Here is a 22,575-nt window from a genome sequence, read left to right on the forward strand (position 1 = left end):
TGCTGATGTCTTATGCAGTTCCCAGCTGTGGGAACAAAAGGCTTTGGAGTCAAGAGGCCTGGGATCAAAGCTGACCTCTACGTGTGTGAGTCAAGACTGAGCAAACTATGTAACTGGGGCCTCAGAGGTGCAGATAATAGTGGATAACCCCACAGGACCGTGCCTGTACCCAGCGCTGCCTCAATAAAGATCTGATGAGTGAATGCTAGAGCCAGGAAGCTCACTCTGATTTCCTAGTAATTTAGCATCATGATTTCCAAAGGATTGAGTTATAAGGTAAATATCAAAGATAAAAATATGAAAAGATAGGTTTTTATTCATCAAAAGTTAACAGCAACAGGCACATATTAAAATGAGTATGGCAAAGCCTTTTACAAATGGCTTTACACTCAAGCTTTCTCCCAAGAAAATGGCTGTTGCAACAAACTGTAAACATAATTAATAAACAGTCTTTTACAGTAACAAGGGAAATACAATTGAACTAAAAGAAAGCACCGGTTTCTCTTAAAACTAGATTACAGTTGTGCTTACTATACATAAAACAATTTAAAACAAATTACAAAAGTGGAATGTTTTAAGTTTAAAATTAGTCCTTAGATTTTGTCCTAGAAAACATCTGTTCACATCAAAAGGCCCATCAAAGGGTAACGTTTCATCAAAGGGAGGGACAAGAAAACAATGCACTTTTATTCAAATCAAAACAAGAGGTTTGGTCACTTAGCTTTGTGCATAGTTTAAGGCCACTGGAGCAATCGGTCACGGCTCACCTACCCCCTCCCCCAAGTGCGGCTGCTTACTATGTCACATTCCAACATAATAAATAAAAGCTTACATTTCAGATCCTTTCCCACATGGATAAATATAACACATGCACAGTCATACATGCACGGACATGCACGCAAACACGCATCCATACATCCACACACAACATACCTCTCACCCACTGCAGCGAAAGGGACTTTAGTACCCTTGCTCTGAAGGACACACTTCCCCATCCCACTTTATTTCAGATTGGCAAATACCCTGAGCTGATTATGGTGTTTTAAACATTCCACCTTTTTCTTGCATGTGCAGGTCAAGTGTACAGTAGTGAAAACAACATGCAATGTCTCCACTGCAGAATCATAATACAGCTAGGACATTGGTGTTCCTCCCCTCCCGCCCCAAATTAAAAACCAATAGTTAAAAAATTGCATTGCCAACAGCACTGGAGTGAAAGCTCGGCGGAACTCGACGGTAAATGCTCAGTTTCCAGTGCACGAAATAAAACCATAGCAAATGGGAGGCTTTGGTGGCGTCCAAAGAAGAAAAAAGGCAAACCAGGGGAAAGAGCTGCAGGTGAAAGTTTGATCTTTAAAAGTCCTAGTGGTTCCTTCACAATCATGCTCCAAGGCAAATGGGGAACCAGGATTTCAGAGTTGATTTGTAAACATCGAGTCTTGCCGGAGGCAGCAGAGGCTGGGCACTTCACATTTCTATTTTCTCAGAGAGAACTTAGTGGAAGGTACAGAGACACAATGTTGCATCAGACTGGTTCAATTCCAAGAGATTTCTGCTGAAAGGTTCAGTTCAAGTTTCAAGGCTCGAGGAAGAAATGCTTTGAAAACCACATGGCACACGGCACTTCCTCTGTTACTCTTCAGATTCTCTTCTGCTGGGCTTTGCGTATTCAAGGTTTCACACGAAAGCCAAATGCATATTGCTATATGTTCAGGTCTTATGATTAAAAAGTGGGTTCAAATGATCCAACAGAGGAAATCGTGGAAATAAATAATGCTGGCATCATTCACTTGGAAACCTTGGCAGTCAAGAGTAAGTTCTCTCACCTCAAGACCCCATTTCACATTTCTAAAAACCTCCAGGAGGCAGTCTGTCCCACTGATTCTGGGGGTTATGATAACCGATTTTCCTGAGGTAATAACTGTGAGTTCAACTCCTCAAATGCAGCATCAGTGTCCTCACTGCTGGACTGTTCTCTCTGCAGTCCCTTCCAACTGGCTTTATTCAGCCCCACATGTCCGAGCATTGTCTGGGATAGCCTTGTATTGGAAAACCTGGCCCATTCTGTGAATAAAGGCTCCACTAGGTAAGTCATAAAACCTTGAGAAAATAAGAGAAAAAAGGTATTAACATATGTTCCAAAACTTTATCTTTAAAACATCTATGTGGTGTTTACTCTCTTAAGTCCTATTCCAATATTACCTAAATCTTATTTTTCAAAAGACTCTAATATGTGTGTGTAAATTTACATATCTTCTCTGAAGAATATATTTAAGTAACTTAATGGAACTTGAAATAAAGGTGAACTGACAAACATATTAAATCTTTTCTGATGATTCCTCTCAGGTGCACAAGCACATCCTTTTATTTAAGCAAACACACAATGGCCATATCAATTCTGAGGATAGCAGGGCATAACAATTTGTGGGATGGTTCCAGTGCGACAGGTGGAGACTACGAGGGCGTCTCCTCCAGGACTGTGGGTGACGAGGCCGGAACTGAAGCGGAGCTGGTGGTCGTTTACCGCGTTATCCCCTTAGGGATGGTAACCTTCACACCTGGTCATGATTACCGCTGACAGTTTTACTTAACTCAATTTATAAAGGGAAAACTCATGACAAAAATTATGAGTCTAAAAAGAACAGAGGAGATTAGTTTAAACAATTATTAAAGTGAATACCAAAAGTGTACCAGGGTCTTACTTTATAAACAACTTACATAACTGATCTCCCTTAATTCACAGTCAGAAAAAGACAGTGAGTAATTTCAGGATTGTGTGCATCTTTAGGTGATACAGCACTCAAGTGCACACTATATCTGATTTAGGATTACACAGTATCTCATACAAGTGAAAAGAAGCCTCCTAGAAAATGCCTTATCAATCAAATCATATATATGAGGAGAAACAAATAACATTATCTTCCTAAACTTTTGATCTGTTAAGGACAGGGAAAATGTACATTCAAATTTTAATCATTGCTTGTGTAACAGTTTTAAAATTTTCTTCGCCTCCAGAACTTTTTCTTGGCAGCAAAAAACCATGTCAACCACAGACAACTTAGGTTCCATTTAGCCAACAAAAAAATCTCACTGAAATTAAACCAATTAGCACCACTACTTTTAATTAGAAAAGTAATATAGTCTGATGGCTGATTTTTTTTTTTTTGGAAGACTGGCCCTGTGCTAACATCTGCTGCCAATCTTCCTCTTTTTTACTTTTTTCTCCCCAAAGCCCCAGTACACAGTTGTGTATCATAGTTGTAGAGCTGTAGCTCTTCTATGTGGGACGCCGCCTCAGCATGGCTTGATAAACAGTGAGTAGGTTTGTGCCCAGGATCCGAACTGGTGAACCCCGGGCCGCTGCAGTGGAATGCACAAACCCAACCGCTACGCCATCGGGCTGGCCCCTGACGGCTGAATTTTTTTTTTTTTTTAACATTTAATATGCTTTTTATTTTACAATAGTTTCAGATTTACAAACAGAGCCATCTTTCGATATTGTTTCTCCTCACCCCTATATTCTATTAGCTATTAGTCACCAAGAGCTGTGAGTTCTACCTCTGAAATCCCTTGTCACCTACTTCCCTTTTGAAAAGGCCCTCATTATCACCTGTAATACTGCAAAAGCCTCCTCTCACCTTCCAGTCAGTCCCTGCTGCCAGCATTAGCTTTCTCTCTTTTCTTTTTTTTTTTTTTGTGAGGGAGATCAGCCCTGAGCTAACATCCATGCCAATCCTCCTCTTTTTGCTGAGGAAGACCGGCTCTGAGCTAACATCTATTGCCAATCCTCCTCCTTTTTTTTTTTCCCCCAAAGCCTCAGTAGGTAGTTTGATGTCAGAGCTGCATATCCTTCTAGTTGCTGTATGTGGGACGTGGCCTCAGCATGGTTGGAGAAGCGGTGCGTTGGTGCACGCCCGGGATCCGAACCCGGGCCGCCAGTAGCGGAGTGCGTGCACTTAACCGCTAAGCCACGGGGCTGGCCCCTAGCATTAGTTTTCTAAAGCATGAATCCAGTAATCTTAAAAACAGTTTAATCTGCTAGCTCTCTACTGCCTCCAAGATACATTCCAAACTCTTTGACAGAGCATGTAATATGTCTGGGCCTTCCCTACTCTGATCTTCCGTGCGGCCTCTCCTCCCTAACTCACCCCCATTCTAGTCCCAGTGAACTGTTTATATTAACCAAGATATATCTTCTTGCCCTGATGGCTGAATTTTTTTAAGTGTACAAATCATGGTATCTGAAATAGTACACTAGTCCCCCTATCCGCGGTTTCACTTTCCAAGGTTTCAGTTACTCACAGTCAACCACGGTCCAAAAATATTAAATGGAAAACTCCAGAAATAAACAATTCATAAGTTTTAAATTGCACTGTTCTGAATAGCATGATGAAATCTCTTGCCTTCCCCCTCCTGGGATGTGAGTCATCCCTTTGTCCAGCGTATCTACACTGTAGATGCTACCGCCCCGCAGTCACTTAGTAGTCATCTCTTATCAGATTGACTGTCATGGCATTGCAGTGCTTGTGTTCAAGCAACCCTTATTTTAACCCAACCGTCAACATCGTCATGGCTCGATGATCCAGGATCACCTGAGGCAGATGATCCTCCTCCTGATGTATTGTCAGAAGGTCAGTAGTAGCCTAACATTACATCCTAATGCCTACGATTTTCATCTCACTTCACCTCATCACGCAGGCATTGTATCGTCCCACATCATCACAGGAAGAAAGGAGTACAGTAAATAAGATATTTTGAGAGAGAGAGACCACATTCATATAACTTTTATTACAGCATATTGGTTCATTTTTAGTTATTGTTAATCTCTCACTGTGCCTAATTCATAAATTAAACTTTATCACAGGTATATTTGTATAGGAAAAAACACTGTATATATATATATAGGGTTTGGTACTATGCGTGGTTTCAGGCATCCACTGGGGTCTTGGAAAGTAATCCCCGCGGATAAGGGGGAAGGAACACTACTGTAGTTGTGATATCGAAAATAAGGCTTTCTTTTCATTTCTTTCCTTCTTTCATTTCTTCCATTCCCTCCACACATATTAACTGGAAACGTACTGTATGCCAGGCACTGCTCTAGGGTGGCTGGGGATGGAGCAACGAGTAAGACAGACAAGATCTGCCCTCAAGGAGGCATATTTTGGTGAAGAGAAAGAGGTAACAAACATAGAAAATGCCAGGACTGCAGTCAAAGAACACAGCAGCTTTCTGGCAGCCATCCTCACACCAATGTGTCAGGCTGGACCAGCCACCCAGGGCCCCGTGTCTTCTAGGTGCCATGGTTAAGCCATGAGTAGCTGGCGTTTTGCACCCAAATGTAGAACTTTACTATCATAGGTTTTACAAGATTCATCTTATTTGATTCTTCCCATTGATCCAACTGGTTGAGAGCTTTTGGATCCTGCCTCTAATATCCAACAAATCAGCTATGGCTTTTGGCTCTATGTTAACCTGAAATTCCTTTTAGGTCTTAAGTACCTGATAGAAATGAACAGGCCAGGCCCATGGACACGGCCATACGGCACCCTCTCGCTCGGAGGGCAGGACTCAGCTGCTCAACCACTTGTGAATCCACTTAACTGTACCAGCCCGCGGGCCTCTATCTTAGCTCCAGAGATCCCACAGGACGCAATGCCTTGCTCTTATCCAGAACATGATACTTTCTTGTTCAATGAAATTAGTATTCCTAACAAAGAAGGAAATTAGGTTAATTAAACATGACTTCTATGTACTGACCCTATGCTGGCTCCGAGTAATCACTGCTTAGTGTAGTATTTATTCTGATAGTCACATGATTTATCCCAGAAATAGAATCTTTCCAAGCCCCAGTTTACCTGGGATGTGAGATCAGAAAGAGCCACAGCTGTTAACTGTATAAACTGGGCAAACTCCCTGAAAAGGAGAGGAGCAGTACTTGTCTCCTAGGGTGGTTCTGAGGAGTCAGTAGATGGCAACTCACCATTTACCTTCTCCCTGTCGTTCTGATGACCCAACTGTCCAACACTGACAAAATCTATAGACTGAGATGAACAGTTTAAGGGATTGAGCTTCTTTTCCCTTTTAAAATTGCAATTTTTTAAAACCTCATTTGCAAGTTCTCTCATTAATCTCCGGAATAATTTACTCAGGCAAAAAGACATTTAATAGCTACTTTAGTAGCTAGAGTGAGTTGACTACTCACTCACCTATCTTCAATTCAATTCCCTTTTGCCCATATTTCATCTATTCTTCTGCATTTGATTATTCTAGCTGAGAATCAGGGCAGAGCAGATCTATTTTTTGTCTTATTATCCTCCCCTCTGCTAGCCCCTTCTGCATCCCTGACCGGTGTGAGCCCTCGGAGACCTGGCGTCCTCGCACCTGTCCTATGGCCTATGCCACACTCCTCTGGGCCCGACTCTCCATCTTCTCTACTTATCTCTCTGCAGTCACATCAGTTACCACCCACTGTCTTCCACATGAAGATCCTTTGCAATTACAATGTAAGAATTATATTTCTGAATTTCTGACCCTACAGCACAATCCTCTTCTCAGAGTATTATGCCATGGTATTGTGCTATCTTCTGAATTTCTAGAAACTTTATCTTTCTGAAGACTGTGTACATATTTCACTATGTTCAGCCTACCCCTCAAAGGCCTACTCAACACCAGTTACCAAAATTGCATTCATCCCTCAATACCTTGCTGAGTCATGCCCCCACGGTCCCCATACTTTACACTCAACCCCCCACATGCCCAATCTTGGTCAACCTCTCCTATGCTCTTTTCCAACAAGATGCACAACTTTAGTCATGGCACACTTCATTATGCTTTCCATTACAGTTATGGTTCACTCAACAAACAGTTCTCAAGTACCTCCTGCTTCTAGGTGCAGCGCTAGGCCTCAGGAATACATCACCAAAGGCAAGGCAAGGACCTGGGAGCCATGAGACACATATCTAGTGCTCTGGAAGAGGACTGACTAACTCTGCCTGGAGAGAGTGGAAGGCGGCTTCTGGAGGAGGTGACACCTGAGGTGGATCTTCAAGAAAAAGGAGTCTATTAGGCAGATGTGAAGAGCTGGCGAGGCACAGAGAGTGAAGAGGCAGCGTGGATTTGGGGAATGCTGAAGAGCCCAAGTTGCTGTAGCTAACTGAGGGGGATGTTGTTGGGAAGAAGACTTAAGAGACAATTCAAGGCTCAATTACAAGAGGCCTGTGCAAGATGCTGAAGAATTAGATTTAATCAATAGGCAGAGATAAAAGAGAAAAGTAACCAGTGGTAGAAACTGGTCTTCATATTATGATCATGTGCAGGGGTCGCCTTTTTCATTTTAAAACAGCAGTCCCAGAATTATGCAAAAGAAGCTTCTACGTGGGCAAATCATGTATTCTTTCAGTTTTAGAATAGAAACCAAGTATCACTACCTGCTCTGCAAAATTATGCTTTTTATGACCTAAAATCGAATGAGAGTAAAGTATAAGAGCCAAAAAAAGGAAAAACATGGGTAAAATTTCTTAAATTATTTGAAAAATAGAAATGAGCCTAATTTTAATATTTATACTTTAAATGTATATCTCTTCTTGACAAAATTATTATCAGCAGCATTTTCTAACCAGTCATATCTAAGTAGTTTAGTTACCAATCTGGATGTTGGCAATAGATTCAGTCTGACGATCACAAAGTGGACTCACACCCAAATGATACTTTTTTTCTATATCTCCTAGAAATTAAAACAAGAGAGAGAGATAAAATTATTACTGTGGAACACACCTGTTGGTTAATTAAAGCCTTCATCTTACTTGTAAACTCCTTAGGAAAAACATTAACATATTTAATCCTCATGAGAGAATGGCTTCTAAATTTGTTCTTGTTTATTTTTCTATTATTATTATTATTATTATTATTATTATTATTGGTGAGGAAGATTGTCCCTGGGCTAACATCTGTGCCAGTCTTCCTCCATCTTGTATATGGGACGCCGTCACAGCATGGCCTGATGTGCGGTGCATGGTCTGCACCCAGGATCTGAAACTGCAAACCCGGGGCCGCCTAAGTTGAGCACGTGAACTTCACCACCACGCCACTGGGCCAGCCCCATTCTTTTTTAAATGTAAGTTATTCACACACAGAAAAGGTTGCCAAGCTGATATCCTATTTTTGATGGCAGAGGTAGAAAACTTTTACTAGGTGTTTCCCCAAGACTATAATTCTGTCTGCATTTTAATTTAAATCTTAGATTTCTAAAAGGAAAGTGCATGTAATGAACATCCTTGGTTCCTGGCTTTAAATCACAAACTATATCTTACACGCTCATACTGCCATGCCATCCACACATGACAAGCACAGAGCAACGTCAGGGAAATCTTTCTGTACAGCAGAATTTCCAACCTGATCCATCAGTTCATCAACGCACATACACATCTGGTCACCACAAAAGAGAACAACTAATTTTCAAAACAGATGCTCAATTTGTACATTATTGGTTATACGTACATCTATTGCGAATTGTTGCTAAAAATATCAAACATCCACTGCTAGACTCCTGTAAATGGCTGTTATTTTATTCATATGATGCTAAAAATTGGACTGAAGCGATTCTCTCAATACGGTAACTTGCCTTGATGGAAGAATTCCTCTGTTACTTTTTCACTCCACTGCTTGCTTAATTCCCAGGTCCGACATGGGTTACAAATATCAGCACATTTCAAAGCCATCTAGCAAGCAAAATATTAAAATTGTTTTAAGAAAAAAAGTAAAATTTCAATTGTACTAAGTTTAAATTAATAGTGGAAAAAGAACACCTTAAAAACAGAAAAAGAAAATATTGCAACAGAAAATTCATTGTCTTTTATATTAATTTTATGATGCCATTAGGGCTACCGATCATTTTTGCAGAAATGCTGAAAGACTGCTAACCTAATTTATACATGCTCGATAATACCGAAGAGCTGAGCATAAGGACCAGATTAACCATAAAGCTACAAATAAATCATCTAATTCTCTCTCATTTTTTAGATGTGAGAACTTATTAAAATAAAATGCTGTTTGTTGATTGAGACCCAAATCTTGCAAAAACTGTTTATGTTAGAAATCTTGAGTAAGAAAAATACAAAAGCGATGGTACTTTCCTAGGGAACAGATTCACCTTCTGGAAAGTGTTTTACTAATGGAAGGAAACTCCACAGCTTTCCCTCAAGATTTAACCAATCTGAAAACTACACTAGAATATTTCATTTTTATTCTACTAGTCACATGATTTGATCTAAAAATAGAATCTTTCCAAGCCCCATTTTACCTGTAAAACCAAATGCCTATGTCTGGTGTCTTCCAGGTGTAAGTCGCCTCTATCCAAATGGGACCTAAACAACGACAGATACTCGTTTTGGCGACTGATGTCTGTGGCTAGTATCAAAGCACCTATCTGAGTCTCCATCTGTTGCCTGGAATTAGAGAAACAAAGAGAAAATACAAGACTTTCAATTAAATAGTTACTTCTTGATTTTTTTTTTCTTAAACTTAATACTCAGAAAGCTTTATGCAGCCCTAAGATATTCTAACTGCCATTCAGCTATTAACCTATCACAAAAAAATAAATTTTAAAGAATGCATAAAAAAAAACCTACTAAAATAATCAAAACTAAAACCATGACGAGTTTGTAGGAAAATACTACCAATAAGCAAAGATTCCAAAAAGAGTGCCTTTATTTTGCCAGCCAAGGTGGAATTATTTGCCTAAAAAAAAAAAAACCTATATAAGATTAGTATGTTGTTTGAGAAAATTCTTTACTAGGTTGTGCTGGGGATAAACAACTTTGGTTTGTTTTTTGGTGCCTGAGATCTGAAAGGCAGAAGGAAAACTCAAATGGAGGAAGAATGGCCCATTCAACAACTGGCTCCTGTCGACATTCTGACTAAGATGCCTGAGGAAATTCCACCGAATGATTTAAAAAAGTTCAGATTCAACTATACTTTTAGGGTCAAATTTAAGAATCAATTATCTGTATGAATATCTAAGTTTTCTAGAAGGGAAATGGTAACATGTTAACACAAATAACAAATACATTATGTCATTTAAAAAACCGTCTCAAGTAAAACAACAAGAGACATAAGCTTAAAAAAAATCCTGCCTTTGTTTCAACGGGCTGTAGCAAACACTATCTTCGGATAACGACCAGTAAAGAGCCGCCAACAGATTAAAAGCTCACAATATTGAATATTAAACAAAACAAGCCCTAGATAAAGAAAACATAAAAAAGAATGGTATTACACAACATTCCTCATTTTCAGTTTTTATTTTTATTAAATCTGAGAATTCAACAGGGTTAATCACCAAACGCAAAGCATGATGAAAAGGGACAAGGGACTAAAGAAGCCAACATTTTAATCTGTCTTAATCAAGAAAAAGAAAATTTGTATATTACAAACACTGCATGGTTTAAGCAACTTTTATATTTCCACGACAGCAAGAAACAATTTTACTTACCAGAAGTATTGTCATAACTCCAAATGGTATCCATGAATAAAGATTTAAAAAAATAAAAAATAAAGTCCAGCTTTTTTCTTATGGTCATTATACAAAACACTTAAGTTTTTTTATAACGTTGTTTTAAATTATGAAAGGGAAGAAGGAAAGAACAAAGATAGTAACTTAAATTTTAATACCCCAAACATATTTTTATGCCTCACATTTTCTCTGGAATGAGATGATTTACACCCACTTACACGGTTCTCTTACGTGCACCTTCCCGCAGTGAGGCCTTAACAAAAGCTTTCGTTTGTGGAGGAGTGATGTGCGATATTGGGCTCACTGACATCAGTGCTGTTGACCAGGCTTTCAACCGCCCTGCCTCACATTCTCTTTTCTAAAAAATTAGTATTTTCTGTTCCTTCCGTTCACTATTTTATCCTATAGTTCTAGAAGTGACTCCAGGATTACACTATTGAGGATATAAAGCATTCTTTTTACTTCTTACAGTTTTGAAAACTTCCTGGAATAGATTTTAATGAATCTATTTATTATACAAAATGTTTACTTTCTGTCAAATTTACCTTTACACCTAGAACTTAAGGTTTTATTCAAATGAGTATAAAATGGAAATATGTAATACTACTTATATAAATAAGCAGTAAACTCTGACTGAGCCACTGTGTATTTGGAGTGAATTTTATAGTACTCAAACCTATGGAATGATCTTTCATAGAAATTCACTAAAAAAATACTACTGACTGTACTGCAGAATAGGTTTAAAATACTAAAATTTTGATATAAATTTGTAAAATAAGATAATTTACCCATTAAATTTAACAAAAACTGAAAAGTTTGGAACACCTGAATATAACATAATTTTTAAAACTTTATAAAATTGTTTTGCCAAATTAATTTCCATAGTTCATAACAAATTAAATTTGTCTTAATCCAACCTACCTGCTTTCTAATGGCATATGTGAGAATAAACCGGATTCTCTCAATAATCCCACTGCAGATCTCCAGTGGTGATTTTCCAGTACTGAGGTATTCTACAAAAAAGGGGATATCTGAGTTATCTAATGGTAAGTCTCTTTCTGAACATAAAGAATTATGTGTAAGCAGTATTACTCTGGTTAAAATTCTAACACTCATTGAGAATTTGTTTACTACTTTCACTTCTTTAAAACATGAAACATTTTCTAGAATTCAAGAATACTAAATTTTGATGATAAAATTGCACTAACCTTGTATAAAGTTGCCAAGTAATGGTTGGTTTTAATAAGGAAAGGTTGGTTAACACCTGGATGATCCAGATCATGAGTGGCAGCTGCAATTAAGCTCAGCAAGACATCCCAAGGAGTCACGGAATTGGCAAGCTGAAGTGAGACAAAAGAATAATTAGTTACAGACATATTTGAAATAAACTGAACCATCACAATAGTTTTGAATGAGCCTCCAATGGTAATGTTGACAGCCTCCTGCCCCTTCATGTTTTTCAGATGACTATTCATCAAGGCCACCAAACACCCCTAGGTGCTGGCCTCGTCACGACCCTGGGGGCAGACATGACTGAGTCCCTGCCCACATGGAGTGTATGGAGCTCATCCTTATACTGTCTCACTTGAAACAAGCTTAATTAAAATGGCGGCTGAAGTATAAACCATCTTTTTGAGAAATAATGGCTTTAAAACAACAAATGCAGGTTTGCATATTGTTATTACTGTAGCCACTATCAGAATAGACCTATGAGGTGTTTTTTTTTTTTACAAATTTTATTGTGGTAAGAACACTTAACATGAGATCTACCCTCTTAGCAGATTTATTTTGACGAAGATTGGCCCTGTGCTCACAGCTTGTTGCCAATATTCCTCTTTTTTTTTTTTCTCCCCAAGGCCCCAGTACGTGGCTGTGTGTCATAGTTGTAGAGTTGTAGCTCTTCTATATGGGACGCGGCCTCAGCATGGCTTGATGAGCAGTGAGTAGGTCCACACCCAGGATCCGAACCCTCGAACCCCGGGCCGTCGAATGGAAACACAAGAATTTAACTGCTACGCCACCGGGCTGGCCCCAGCAGATTTTTAAATGTACAATACAGAAGAGCTATGACTGAGGGTATTTATTTATCAACAAATTGGTTACTGGATTTCAACTAAGAATCTAAAATGCAAGGTTATTTCTGAGGTCCTAATGTTTAAGAAAGCTACTGAGTAATCATGGGGCAGTCTATGTCCAGTCTGGAATAAAACCCACTCCAAATGAACAGATGCATTCAGGACAGCAAACAATGTATTCATGTCAGAAAAAGTAATCTTGCAAACTAGCAATTATAATTTTACTCTTAATAATTATTACTAATCTTGCTTATAATAAATAAGTTTATTACCTGACTGAAATTTTCAATGATAAAAAATGACCCACCTTGAGTATATCACCTGCTTTTCATCAATCACCTCTCATTTCCTAGCCAATTTCTACTCATCTTTTAAGGCCCAACTTCACTGAGCATCCCCCTGACCCCCCCGCCAACTAGTTCTCTGCCTCCAGCCCCTTTCCCAGCAAATGATTCGTATTCCTACAGCACTTCTCACGTCCTGCCATAATAACCCTCGGGAAGGCATTCTTTTATTTAGATTTATTTAGATTTATATATTTAGATTTAGATTTATATCTATATATTATTTAGAGGGCAATGCTCTCTAAATTTGTATGATCCTGTGCTCTAACAGTAAAAAATTTTGAGCATACACCACCTATATAGGTATACTTACTTATAGATTAGGATACTGGACTAACATATATTGCACATGATAAAACAAAGATGAAAACTGAAAATTTTAAAAATATGAGATAAAAAATAAATTTAGATTCAAATTCTAATGTTTTCTTTCTATGCCATGATGGATCTTTTTCCATCCTCTCTGTCAAGTTCATCTCAGTCTGAAAAAAATCACTGTCTGAGGGCTTGAACCCCCTGGAAAGCTGTAAAGCTGTAAGCTGTGTGCAGGCAGAGAAGGTGTATTATTTATTTTTATACTACCTATAATTGGTCTATGGAGAAACTCAATGAATGGGGAGAAGATGGTGAGGAAAATTATTTCCTCTTTAGGATATGCAAAAGCACTGAAAAAATAAAGACTGTGAAAGCACCACTTACTAATCGAGATGAGCAGAAGGCCCACTCACGGAGCATCCTGCACAGACAGCAACCTCCCCTCCCTGACACACAGATGTGTGACTGTGGCTGTGGATATCTCACGATCATGTAATTCATTAAGCAACATGCAAAAGCTGTATCTGTGTGATAACTAAAACAGAGTGGAAGTGGCAGAAAAACAGACATGTTCCATCCTAGAATACAATAATCCTGAATTAGACTTGTTAAAAAAGTTAAAGACATCAAACAATCTCAGGTAGATTAAAAAGAAACCATTAAAAACAGAAACATGGGGGCCGACCCGGTAGCGTAGTGGTTGAGTTCGTGCACTCAGCTTCTGGCAGCCTGGGGTTTGCAGGTTTGGATCCTGGGCGTGGACCTACGCACTGCTCAGCAAGCCACACTGTGGAAGGCATCCCACATGAAGTAGAGGAAGATGGGCACGAATGTTAGCCCAGGGCCAATCTTCCTCAGCAAAAAAAAAAAAAAAAAGGGAGGTTCAGCAACAGGTGTTAGCTCAGGGCTAATCTTCCTCACAAAAAAACCAAAAAACCCCCAGAAACATGAGAAGAAGCAACGGAAATTTTAAAAGTTCTTTGAAGGGAAAGTAAGTTCTAAGTTTGAAAACAAATCACATATGCAAATAAATCTGTAAAAATGTAACATTTCTGTTTGTAAAAAAATCTTTCACCAGAAAGCAAAGTTTATGAGCATTATAACAAAGACAAGGAAGTCAATGACAATAACACAACCTTTTAAAGTAGATTAAAAAAAAAAGGAAAAATGTTAATTCCATTCCTGTGATTCTATCTGGTAATACCCGACAGTAAAGAAGAGCTGTGTGAAGAAGAAATTGCAAAGCATTTAATGTCTATGAAAGTCAGACTTCACTTGTATCTGCAAAGCTATCAGCAGGGTCCTTTTTCAGTAAGATAGAAAACCAGTGAGTGGTGGGTTCTCCCGTGTTCAGTGAAAAGCTTCGCTGTTTTCACTGTTGCTATGTGGTGCTATCAGGCTGAACTGGAACAAAATTGTAATCTGTGTAAGTTCAGCCTTGAGGGCATAAAAAATAAATGTCCTACTACAGTTAGAGCTGATGCATGTACAGAGTGGGAACTTTTCCCTAACTCTCCAACAATTTCTCGGGCTTCAAACATTTCTTTTTTTCACTTAAGGAAGAGTCCAGGAATTAGCTCTTACATATAAATCCTAAGATATAAAACTGAAATCAGATTTCTCACTAAATACTGTATTTAAGCCTTTCAATTTACTATTTCCTCTGCACCTGGATTTTTCTATGGCTGGCTCCTTCTCCAATATTTACGTTCAGTTTACGTGGTTTCCACCCACTCTATGTAAAGCTGTAAACTCTTGCCATCCGCCCAGTCACTCTCCAGCACATTACTCTATTTAGGTCTCTTTAGAGCAGTAATTACTACAGTTACGTCAAAATTCTATTTATCTGTTCAGTGACCGTCTTCCCACTGGGATGTAAGGTTTTTGAAGGCCAGGGCCTTTCCGGTCTTACTCACCACTAGATTCCTAGCACCAGGAACACGTATTAAAGTAATGAAGGAAAACATCCCCAAAATGTGATGCCACGTGAAAGCCCAGGAAGGAAAAGGGATACAATCTTAAGGCTTTTTTTTTCTTTTTGGTGAGGAAGATTAGCCCTGAGCTAACATCTGTGCCAGTCTTCCTCTATTTTTTGTATATGGGACGCCTGTCACAGCATGGCTTGATGAGTGGTGTGTAGATCCGCGCCTGGGATCCGAAGCCGCGAACCCCAGGCTGCCGAAGTGGAGCACACGAATGTAACCACTTGGCAACTGGGCCGGCCCCCTTAAGGCTTTTTTTAGAATTCATTTTTAAAACACTGAGTGACTCTATTTTTTTTTTTTTTTTTTTTTTTTTTTTTGTGAGGAGATCAGCCCTGAGCTAACATCTGCCAATCCTCCTCTTTTTTTTGCTGAGGAAGACGGCCCTGGGCTAACATCGGTGCCTATCTTCCTCCACTTTATATGGGACGCCGCCACAGCATGGCTTACCAAGCAGTACTTCGGTGCGCGCCCGGGATCCGAACCAGCGAACCCCGGGCCGCCGCAGCGGAGTGCGCGCACTTAACCGCTTGCGCCACCGGGCCGGCCCCGAGTGACTCTATTTTTAAATGTTAACCATGATAAGGGAGAAGGGAGTTGTTGCATTTTAGGGCTTAGTGATTTTATCTGTATCCTTAATTGAAGCTTTAACTAAGAGTTCACTGAGTATGTTAATGATGAAAAGTGCTTAAGTATCATCAGAGCCACACAGGCAAAAAGTATTTAAAATAAGAATTATCAGAGCTACCTGCGCAAAAAGTGTTTAAAATTAGTACTACCAGAGCTGCATGGGGAAGAGAGTGTTCTGTTCCTTTTTATCCACACCCCTCCCGGTCCTGGGCATCCACTGTCCCTCTTGCCTGGCAACACCTCCATGTCCTTGCCCCGGGCTTCTTGTCGGGTGTGGCCAGTGGGAGATGGGAGGGCAGGAGGCTTCACGGACGTGTGGACTAGGCTAACCTCCTCTGTGTTCCAGGGAACATGCGCTTACCTCCATGATTCCATCTACCCGGCTGTATTGTGATTACTTATCAATTTCTCCCACAAGACTCTTGGACAGAGGCTTCAGGCTTGGCCAAGAGTTTTTTAAAAGTTTAATTTAAAAATCAGGGCACTTGGGAACATACATTTGTCAAAACTGTACACATAAAATGTATGCATTTTGGGGCTGGCCCCGTGGCCTAGTGGTTAAGTTTGGCACTCCGCTTTAGCGGCCCGGGTTTGGTTCCTGGGCGTAGACCTACATCACTTGTTGGTGGCCGTGCTGAGGCAGTGACCCACATACAAAAAACAGAGGAAGATTGGCACAGATGTTAGCCCAGAGCAAACCTTCCTCAGCAAAGAAAAAAAAGTATGCATTTTACTGTTGCATGTAAGTGATACCACAATAAAGCTGATTTTTTAAAAACAGTCATGATATATATACTTTAAAAATTGGGGCAATTTTTACATATTCCACAGTCTCTTGAAAGATCAGAAGACTGGCAACCACATGGCTGTATTTTCAAGTTGGTATGAACTGGGACAAACTGGTTTAGTCAGCCTGCTTTCCTGGATCTAGCTGGAACTCAGACCCCAGGAGAGAAGAATTTAGAAGTAGGGCTATGGGTGGCTAAGGGTAGGCAGATGTAATTTTAAAGCCTCCAGGGATAGGAAACGTCCATGGGCAAACATGGCTTTCTTTAACATCTGCGGCTGATAATTCCAAATCTGTATCTCCAACTCTGATTTCTCTCCTGTACTCCAGACTCTCTTGTCCGACTCTCTCTTAGACATCTCCACTTGGACACTGTACAAACACATTTAACTCCATATATCCAAAATGGAACTCATCATCTCTACCAACCCTACCCCCAAACTTGCTCCTTTTTCTACATTTCTTCTCTCACCACAGACTTCTACCTTCTACTCAACTGCCTAAACCAGTCTTTATCGACTCCTCTCCCTATTTCATCCCCTCAAATGCATTCAATCACCATAACCTCATCATTCTAATTCCCAAGAGATCTCACAAACCATCTACCTTTCTCCTGCCCCAATGCTACTTGCCTAGCTAAGGCCACCATGCTCTCCCGTGGAGCATGAAATGGCTCCTGACAGGTACTCATGTTTCTGGGCTTGTCTGATCTATTTCACTCCTCAGCCAGGACAGTTTTCTGAAGTCTCCTGCTTCCCCGTCGTAGCTCCCTATTCATTCGCTGAACCAGGTTAACGCTGTCCCTGCCCTCACGGAGCTCAGCGCAGGTGCCAAGTGTCTGCACACAGCGTTCCTGCTTTTGTGTGGTCTGGCCCTCGCCTGGCCTCCTCCAGCCGCTCTCTCCACAATCACTCCACTTCTCCAGTTGCTGCACTTACACCCACATCTGGAAACTTGATGCAGCTAGATCTCATGCTTGTGAAGGAAGCCTCTGATTTTGTCAAATCGCTAACTTAAGGGAAAGTATTTGAAAGTAAATCACAGGAATTTCCTCAGGACTTTCACCTACTGTAAACGTCAGCATCTTACCTTAGGTTCTTTTAAGTAACAGTGCATGGCCTGAGTTACATCCGCAGCGTGGACCGCATTGTGGTAAGGGTTCTGACTGTGGTAATCTTCTTGAATCATAACTGCATCAAAGAAAAAAGACCCTACATTTAGTTGCAAATGGGAGGCGTGTACAAGCACAAGAACTGTGATAATTATGAGTTTTCCACTTATACCTCTCATGTGGCTATTACAGTGAACCGTTCAGATTCAGAGAGATGAGCGTCCCCTCATAACTCACATATGTTCCCAGAGAATTAATACCATTTCGACTCCTAACTTGTTTTGAAACTTTTTAAATTAGAAGGTATTCATGTCAAAATTATAAAATAAATATTTCTTTTTTTCTTTTTCTCTTTTAAAATGTGACCCTATCATTGTGCCAAATTCCTCTGACCCTTTTTAGTTTAAAAAGAGTTTCTCAGTTTAATAAAAACAGTACAATTCACTCAACAAATATTTATTGTGCCAGGTACTGTTCTAGGTACTACAAATTCATCAGTGAACCAAAATCTTCATGGAGCTAAAACAGTATAGATATTGGGGTAGAGGAAAATGATCCTATGTGTGCATCATCATGAGAGAGGCGAGCTTCAGGTCTGGAATTAGGTTTTCAGTGGTAGGGATGGATCTTCTGTTCATCCTGCCTTCTTTGCTCAGTGTCTGCTATGCTATTATGAAAAAGCAGATGAGGATTAGGGGTAGAGCTGTCCCCTCACGGTCAAACCTGCGCTATGGGCCCAACAGCACCACAGTCTAATCTAGCAAAGTGAGGCTACTCTAGGGTGGCGAAATGTGACTCACTGGTGAGTGGGAAAGAGCATCAGAATTCTGTATTTACTATGATCCCATCCTTTAAAATAGCCCATTAACCACTCTTGCTAATAGCTATTTTTGCATGTGTTTTGTAATTTATATAATATATTGGTACAGAATTACAGGCATAAAAGTTATAAATAAATATGCATTAAAAGTTTCTCAAAAGTCCTAGGTAATAAAGTTATCTTAGTTTGGTACTTAAGAGGAAAGAAAATATTATCTTCTTCCTTAAATAATGGTAAGAGAGAATTCTCATGCTATTAATTTTTTTCTAACATACTTCTTTATTTGGTGAAATACATTTTTTTCCTGGCACTGCAGTATTAAATATCATCCTGCACATTTAAACATATTCAAAATAATCTTTAAAGTTTACTGTCAAGAGATTTCCAGGATCAGAAAAAGAGGAGACCTAAGTGCAGTGTACCTGATCTTTTAAAGTCTAGCCTTCAAAAATTTAGAAACAGACAGAAATTGTGCCGTCTTTGTCAGGAAGCTGTGGCTGATGTAAGAGACTGCAAAACCGTCCCCATTCTTCACCAGCCCCTCCCCAAGGCTTTGAGGCTTTGCAGCCCCCCTGCCGCAGGGTGCCGTTCAGCTCCGTCCAACCTGCTCCAGCCACCAGGACGCAGCAGAAGTGAAGGCGGGCAGTGCTGAGCCTGGGCCTCCAGGGGTCTGGGCACGCCAGCTCTCTCGTGGAAACTGGCCCCTGCTCTTGGAACAAGCTTGGCTTGTTGTAAAATAAATAAATATTTCTTTTTTTTGTTTTTAATGTGACTCTATTACCGTGCCAAACTCCTCTGCCTCCTTTTAATTTAGCAGGAGACCATGCAGAGCTGAGACAGGTCAGGCCCAGTGTCCCAGCCAAGGCCTACAAAGCCACCATGCAGCTCACCTGTTGACCACTGCATGTGCATAAAGGAGCTCAGCCAGACCACAGGCAGCAGTCAACAGCCCCACAGACTCAGGAGCGCAGGAAATGCATGTCGTTTCCAGCCACTAAATTTGGGGTGGTTTGTTCAGAGCATCGACTAACCGATATAACTGATACAAAATTTAAACCAGTTCTTGTATAAATCTTACCACTGTTAAACGGATTAGAATCACGTACCTAAAAATCTACGAAGTTTCATCATATCTAGATGAAAGTACTCAATTAATCCATGAAGACTAAATAAATGAAAGGTTAAACTTACTAGACTATTTCCTAAAAAGAAAGAAGAAGACATATTAGTAGGAAATACAAGGTAACATGATTGCATTGTGCTTCCAAATATGGGATTTGAACATAAAACATGGAGAGTGCTAATCCCTACTTTTTATCTGTCTAAAATTTACATCTTATTTTACCAGTTATGAACTTTAAATATCACATCTTTTTTCCCATTCTAAGAAAAAAATGATTTTTTCTTTCAGTTTTCCAAAACCAAAGAATGGGAAGATAAACATTTCAAATAGATTAATTTTTTAAAAAGACACCAAAATAATTAGAATTGATAGAAAACTGTGAAATTTGTAGCACAGTGAATAAGTTAACTCAACTTCCCAAAGCCCGTAAAACACGGCTGTACTCAACCTCCTCCTGAACATCCCCTCCACCTCTCTGCTTTAACTGAAGAGGGTGTCCCAGAGCAGACTGCCTTGGCTGCAACCTTGTTGGGTGGAGGTTGTGTTGATTCTTAAACATACAGGGCTAGGAGGAGGGATCAATGACCTCCTCAAGATCAAATTCTGAACTCAACCACTTGCCTCTCCCATACTTGCAGCAGAAAATCTGAGAGGTGCTGGAAGAAGAGGGACAAAAATCACAAAACTAGGCAGAATTCTATGGTTAACACTACCCAGCAATCTTATTATGTTTTTCCAGTGAAATGGTTCTTACACTTTTTAAAATGCCTGTTTTCAAGCCTTCTTTTACTCTTCTCAAACTTGTGACATACTTCCCATTCACCTTCTCATTCTCAACAGCCTCGTATTTCATAGAAAAAAATACAAGCCCTCAAGTTTCCCTGTCTTTCAAAAGCTCTTCCCTCCACCCCTGCACACCTTCTCAGGGACCTTCCTTAGTCTATCAGATACATCTACCAATGCGTCACCCCCAATCAAAACATCCTTCCCTCCCTGTACTGTCTCAGTAAGCATCAGCACTCAGACATGCTCCAGATTCTCTTACCTTTGAAACAACAAAGAATCTCCGACTCCCTCAGCCCCTCCAGTTACTACCCTCTCTCCTCCCCTACACAGCTGAGTTTTCAGAAGGTCACTGCATGCAACGGGGATTATCTGCACCCTCAGCTCCCACTCCCTTGTCACTGACAACTGCAGTCACGCCAAGTATAGACATTAAATTTGGAAAAACTACCACTTTCATAATGTTTAGTTTTCCCTTCCAAGGTATAACTCTCCAGTTTTTAGACCTTCTATTATATTTCTCAAAGTTTTGCAGATTCTCTCTGTTATATGCTATATTATTTTAACAATTAAATAGACTTTATATTTTAAAGGGTTATGAGCTCATAGATTACTGCCAGCATTCAAACAATAACATAAACTTGATTCTAGTATTCTTTAAAGAAATCTATGATTCTTATAAAAATGTATGAAACACCTAACTAGTCCTACACTGAAAATTTATAGTAATAATATTTATGAAGGATTATAAAGGACTATTGGGCTAAACTCATTATCCAAAATTGCCTAAACAATTGTTAACAGAAGCCCACGGCTGAGGAAAAAAGTAAATTAATTGGAACAGTATTTACATGAGCAACATTGGAAAGGATGTCGCAGGCCAAAAGAGATTCTTTTTAAAAACTACTTGACATATCTTCAAAAGGGAAGAAAAAAATATTTCAAATCTTTTATTTTTAAGAAATTAAATGTTAAAATGCATACAAATCCTGATAACACTACTGGTACAGACATGAGCCCATGTGGTCTGGAACCATTTGTGAAGAACTGAGTGATATTTCTGTTATTATTGCTGTAATAACCAACTTTTCTTTGGGTATATACATAGATATTTCAGAATGTATATTCAAACAAACAATCTGGTTAAAAAATGGGCACAGGATCTGAATAGACATTTTTCCAAAGATGACATACAGATGACCAACAGATACAAGAGAAGGTGCTCAACATCACTAATCATCAGGAAAATGCAAATCAAAATCACAATGAGATGTCATCTCACACCTGTTAGGATGGCTATTATCAAAAAGACAAAGGGGGGCTGGCCTGGTGGGGTAGTGTTAAGTTCGCGTGCTCCGCTTTAGTGGCCTGGGGCTTGTGGGTTTGGACCCCAGATGCGGACCTACTCACCGCTTATCGAGCCATGCTATGGCAGGCGTCTCACACATAAAGTAGAGGAAGATGGGCACAGATGTTAGCCCAGGGACAGTCTTCCTCAGCAAAAAGAGGAGGATTGGCAACAGATGTTAGCTCAGGGCTAATCTTCCTCACCAAAACAAAACAAAACAAAACAAAACAAAACAAAACAAAAGGGACAGCAAGTGTTGGCCAGGCTGTGGATAAAAGGGAACCCTTGTGCACTGTTGGTGGAAATGTAAACTGGTGCAGCCACTATGGGGAACAGTATGGAGATTCCTCAATATATTAAAAATAGAACTACCACATGATCCAGCAATTCTGCTTCTGAGTATATATCCAAAGGAAATGAAAACACTAACTTGAAAAGATATCTGCACCCCCATGTTCACTGCAGCATTATTTATAATAGTCAAGACATGGAAGCAAGCTAAGTGTCCATTGATGGATAAATGGATAAAATATGGTGTGTACATATACACAAACAGAGGAATATTATTCAGCCATAAAAAAGAATAAAATTTTGTCATTTGTGACAACATGGATGGACCTTGAAGGCATTATGCTAAGTGAAATAAGTCAGATAGAGAAAGACAAATGCCATATGATCTCCCTTACATGTGAAATCTAAAAAATAAATGAGCTCATAGACACAGAGAAACACATTGGTGGTTGCTAAAGG

The 22,575-nt window shown here is 39.7% G+C and overlaps 1 protein-coding gene across 5 annotated transcripts in view; it reads right to left on the minus strand.

Annotated features, from left to right (window-relative positions):
• Window positions 1-296: 296 nt before the first annotated feature.
• Window positions 297-22,575, minus strand: part of PDE7A (phosphodiesterase 7A) — a 122,422-nt gene continuing 100,143 nt past the window's right edge. For all 5 annotated transcript variants that reach the window (XM_058528791.1, XM_058528792.1, XM_058528787.1 and 2 more), the window contains 8 exons: window positions 19,678-19,773; window positions 17,730-17,830; window positions 11,716-11,847; window positions 11,429-11,520; window positions 9,299-9,443; window positions 8,621-8,717; window positions 7,643-7,723; window positions 297-2,100 (listed from right to left, as the gene is read on the minus strand). In XM_058528791.1, coding sequence (XP_058384774.1) covers window positions 1,892-2,100; window positions 7,643-7,723; window positions 8,621-8,717; window positions 9,299-9,443; window positions 11,429-11,520; window positions 11,716-11,847; window positions 17,730-17,830; window positions 19,678-19,773 — 953 coding nt within the window. In that variant the 3' untranslated portion in view covers window positions 297-1,891. The remainder of the gene's footprint in view (window positions 2,101-7,642; window positions 7,724-8,620; window positions 8,718-9,298; window positions 9,444-11,428; window positions 11,521-11,715; window positions 11,848-17,729; window positions 17,831-19,677; window positions 19,774-22,575) is intronic.

Source organism: Diceros bicornis, chromosome 33 (assembly GCF_020826845.1).
Source record: "Diceros bicornis minor isolate mBicDic1 chromosome 33, mDicBic1.mat.cur, whole genome shotgun sequence".
Lineage (NCBI taxonomy): Eukaryota > Metazoa > Chordata > Mammalia > Perissodactyla > Rhinocerotidae > Diceros > Diceros bicornis.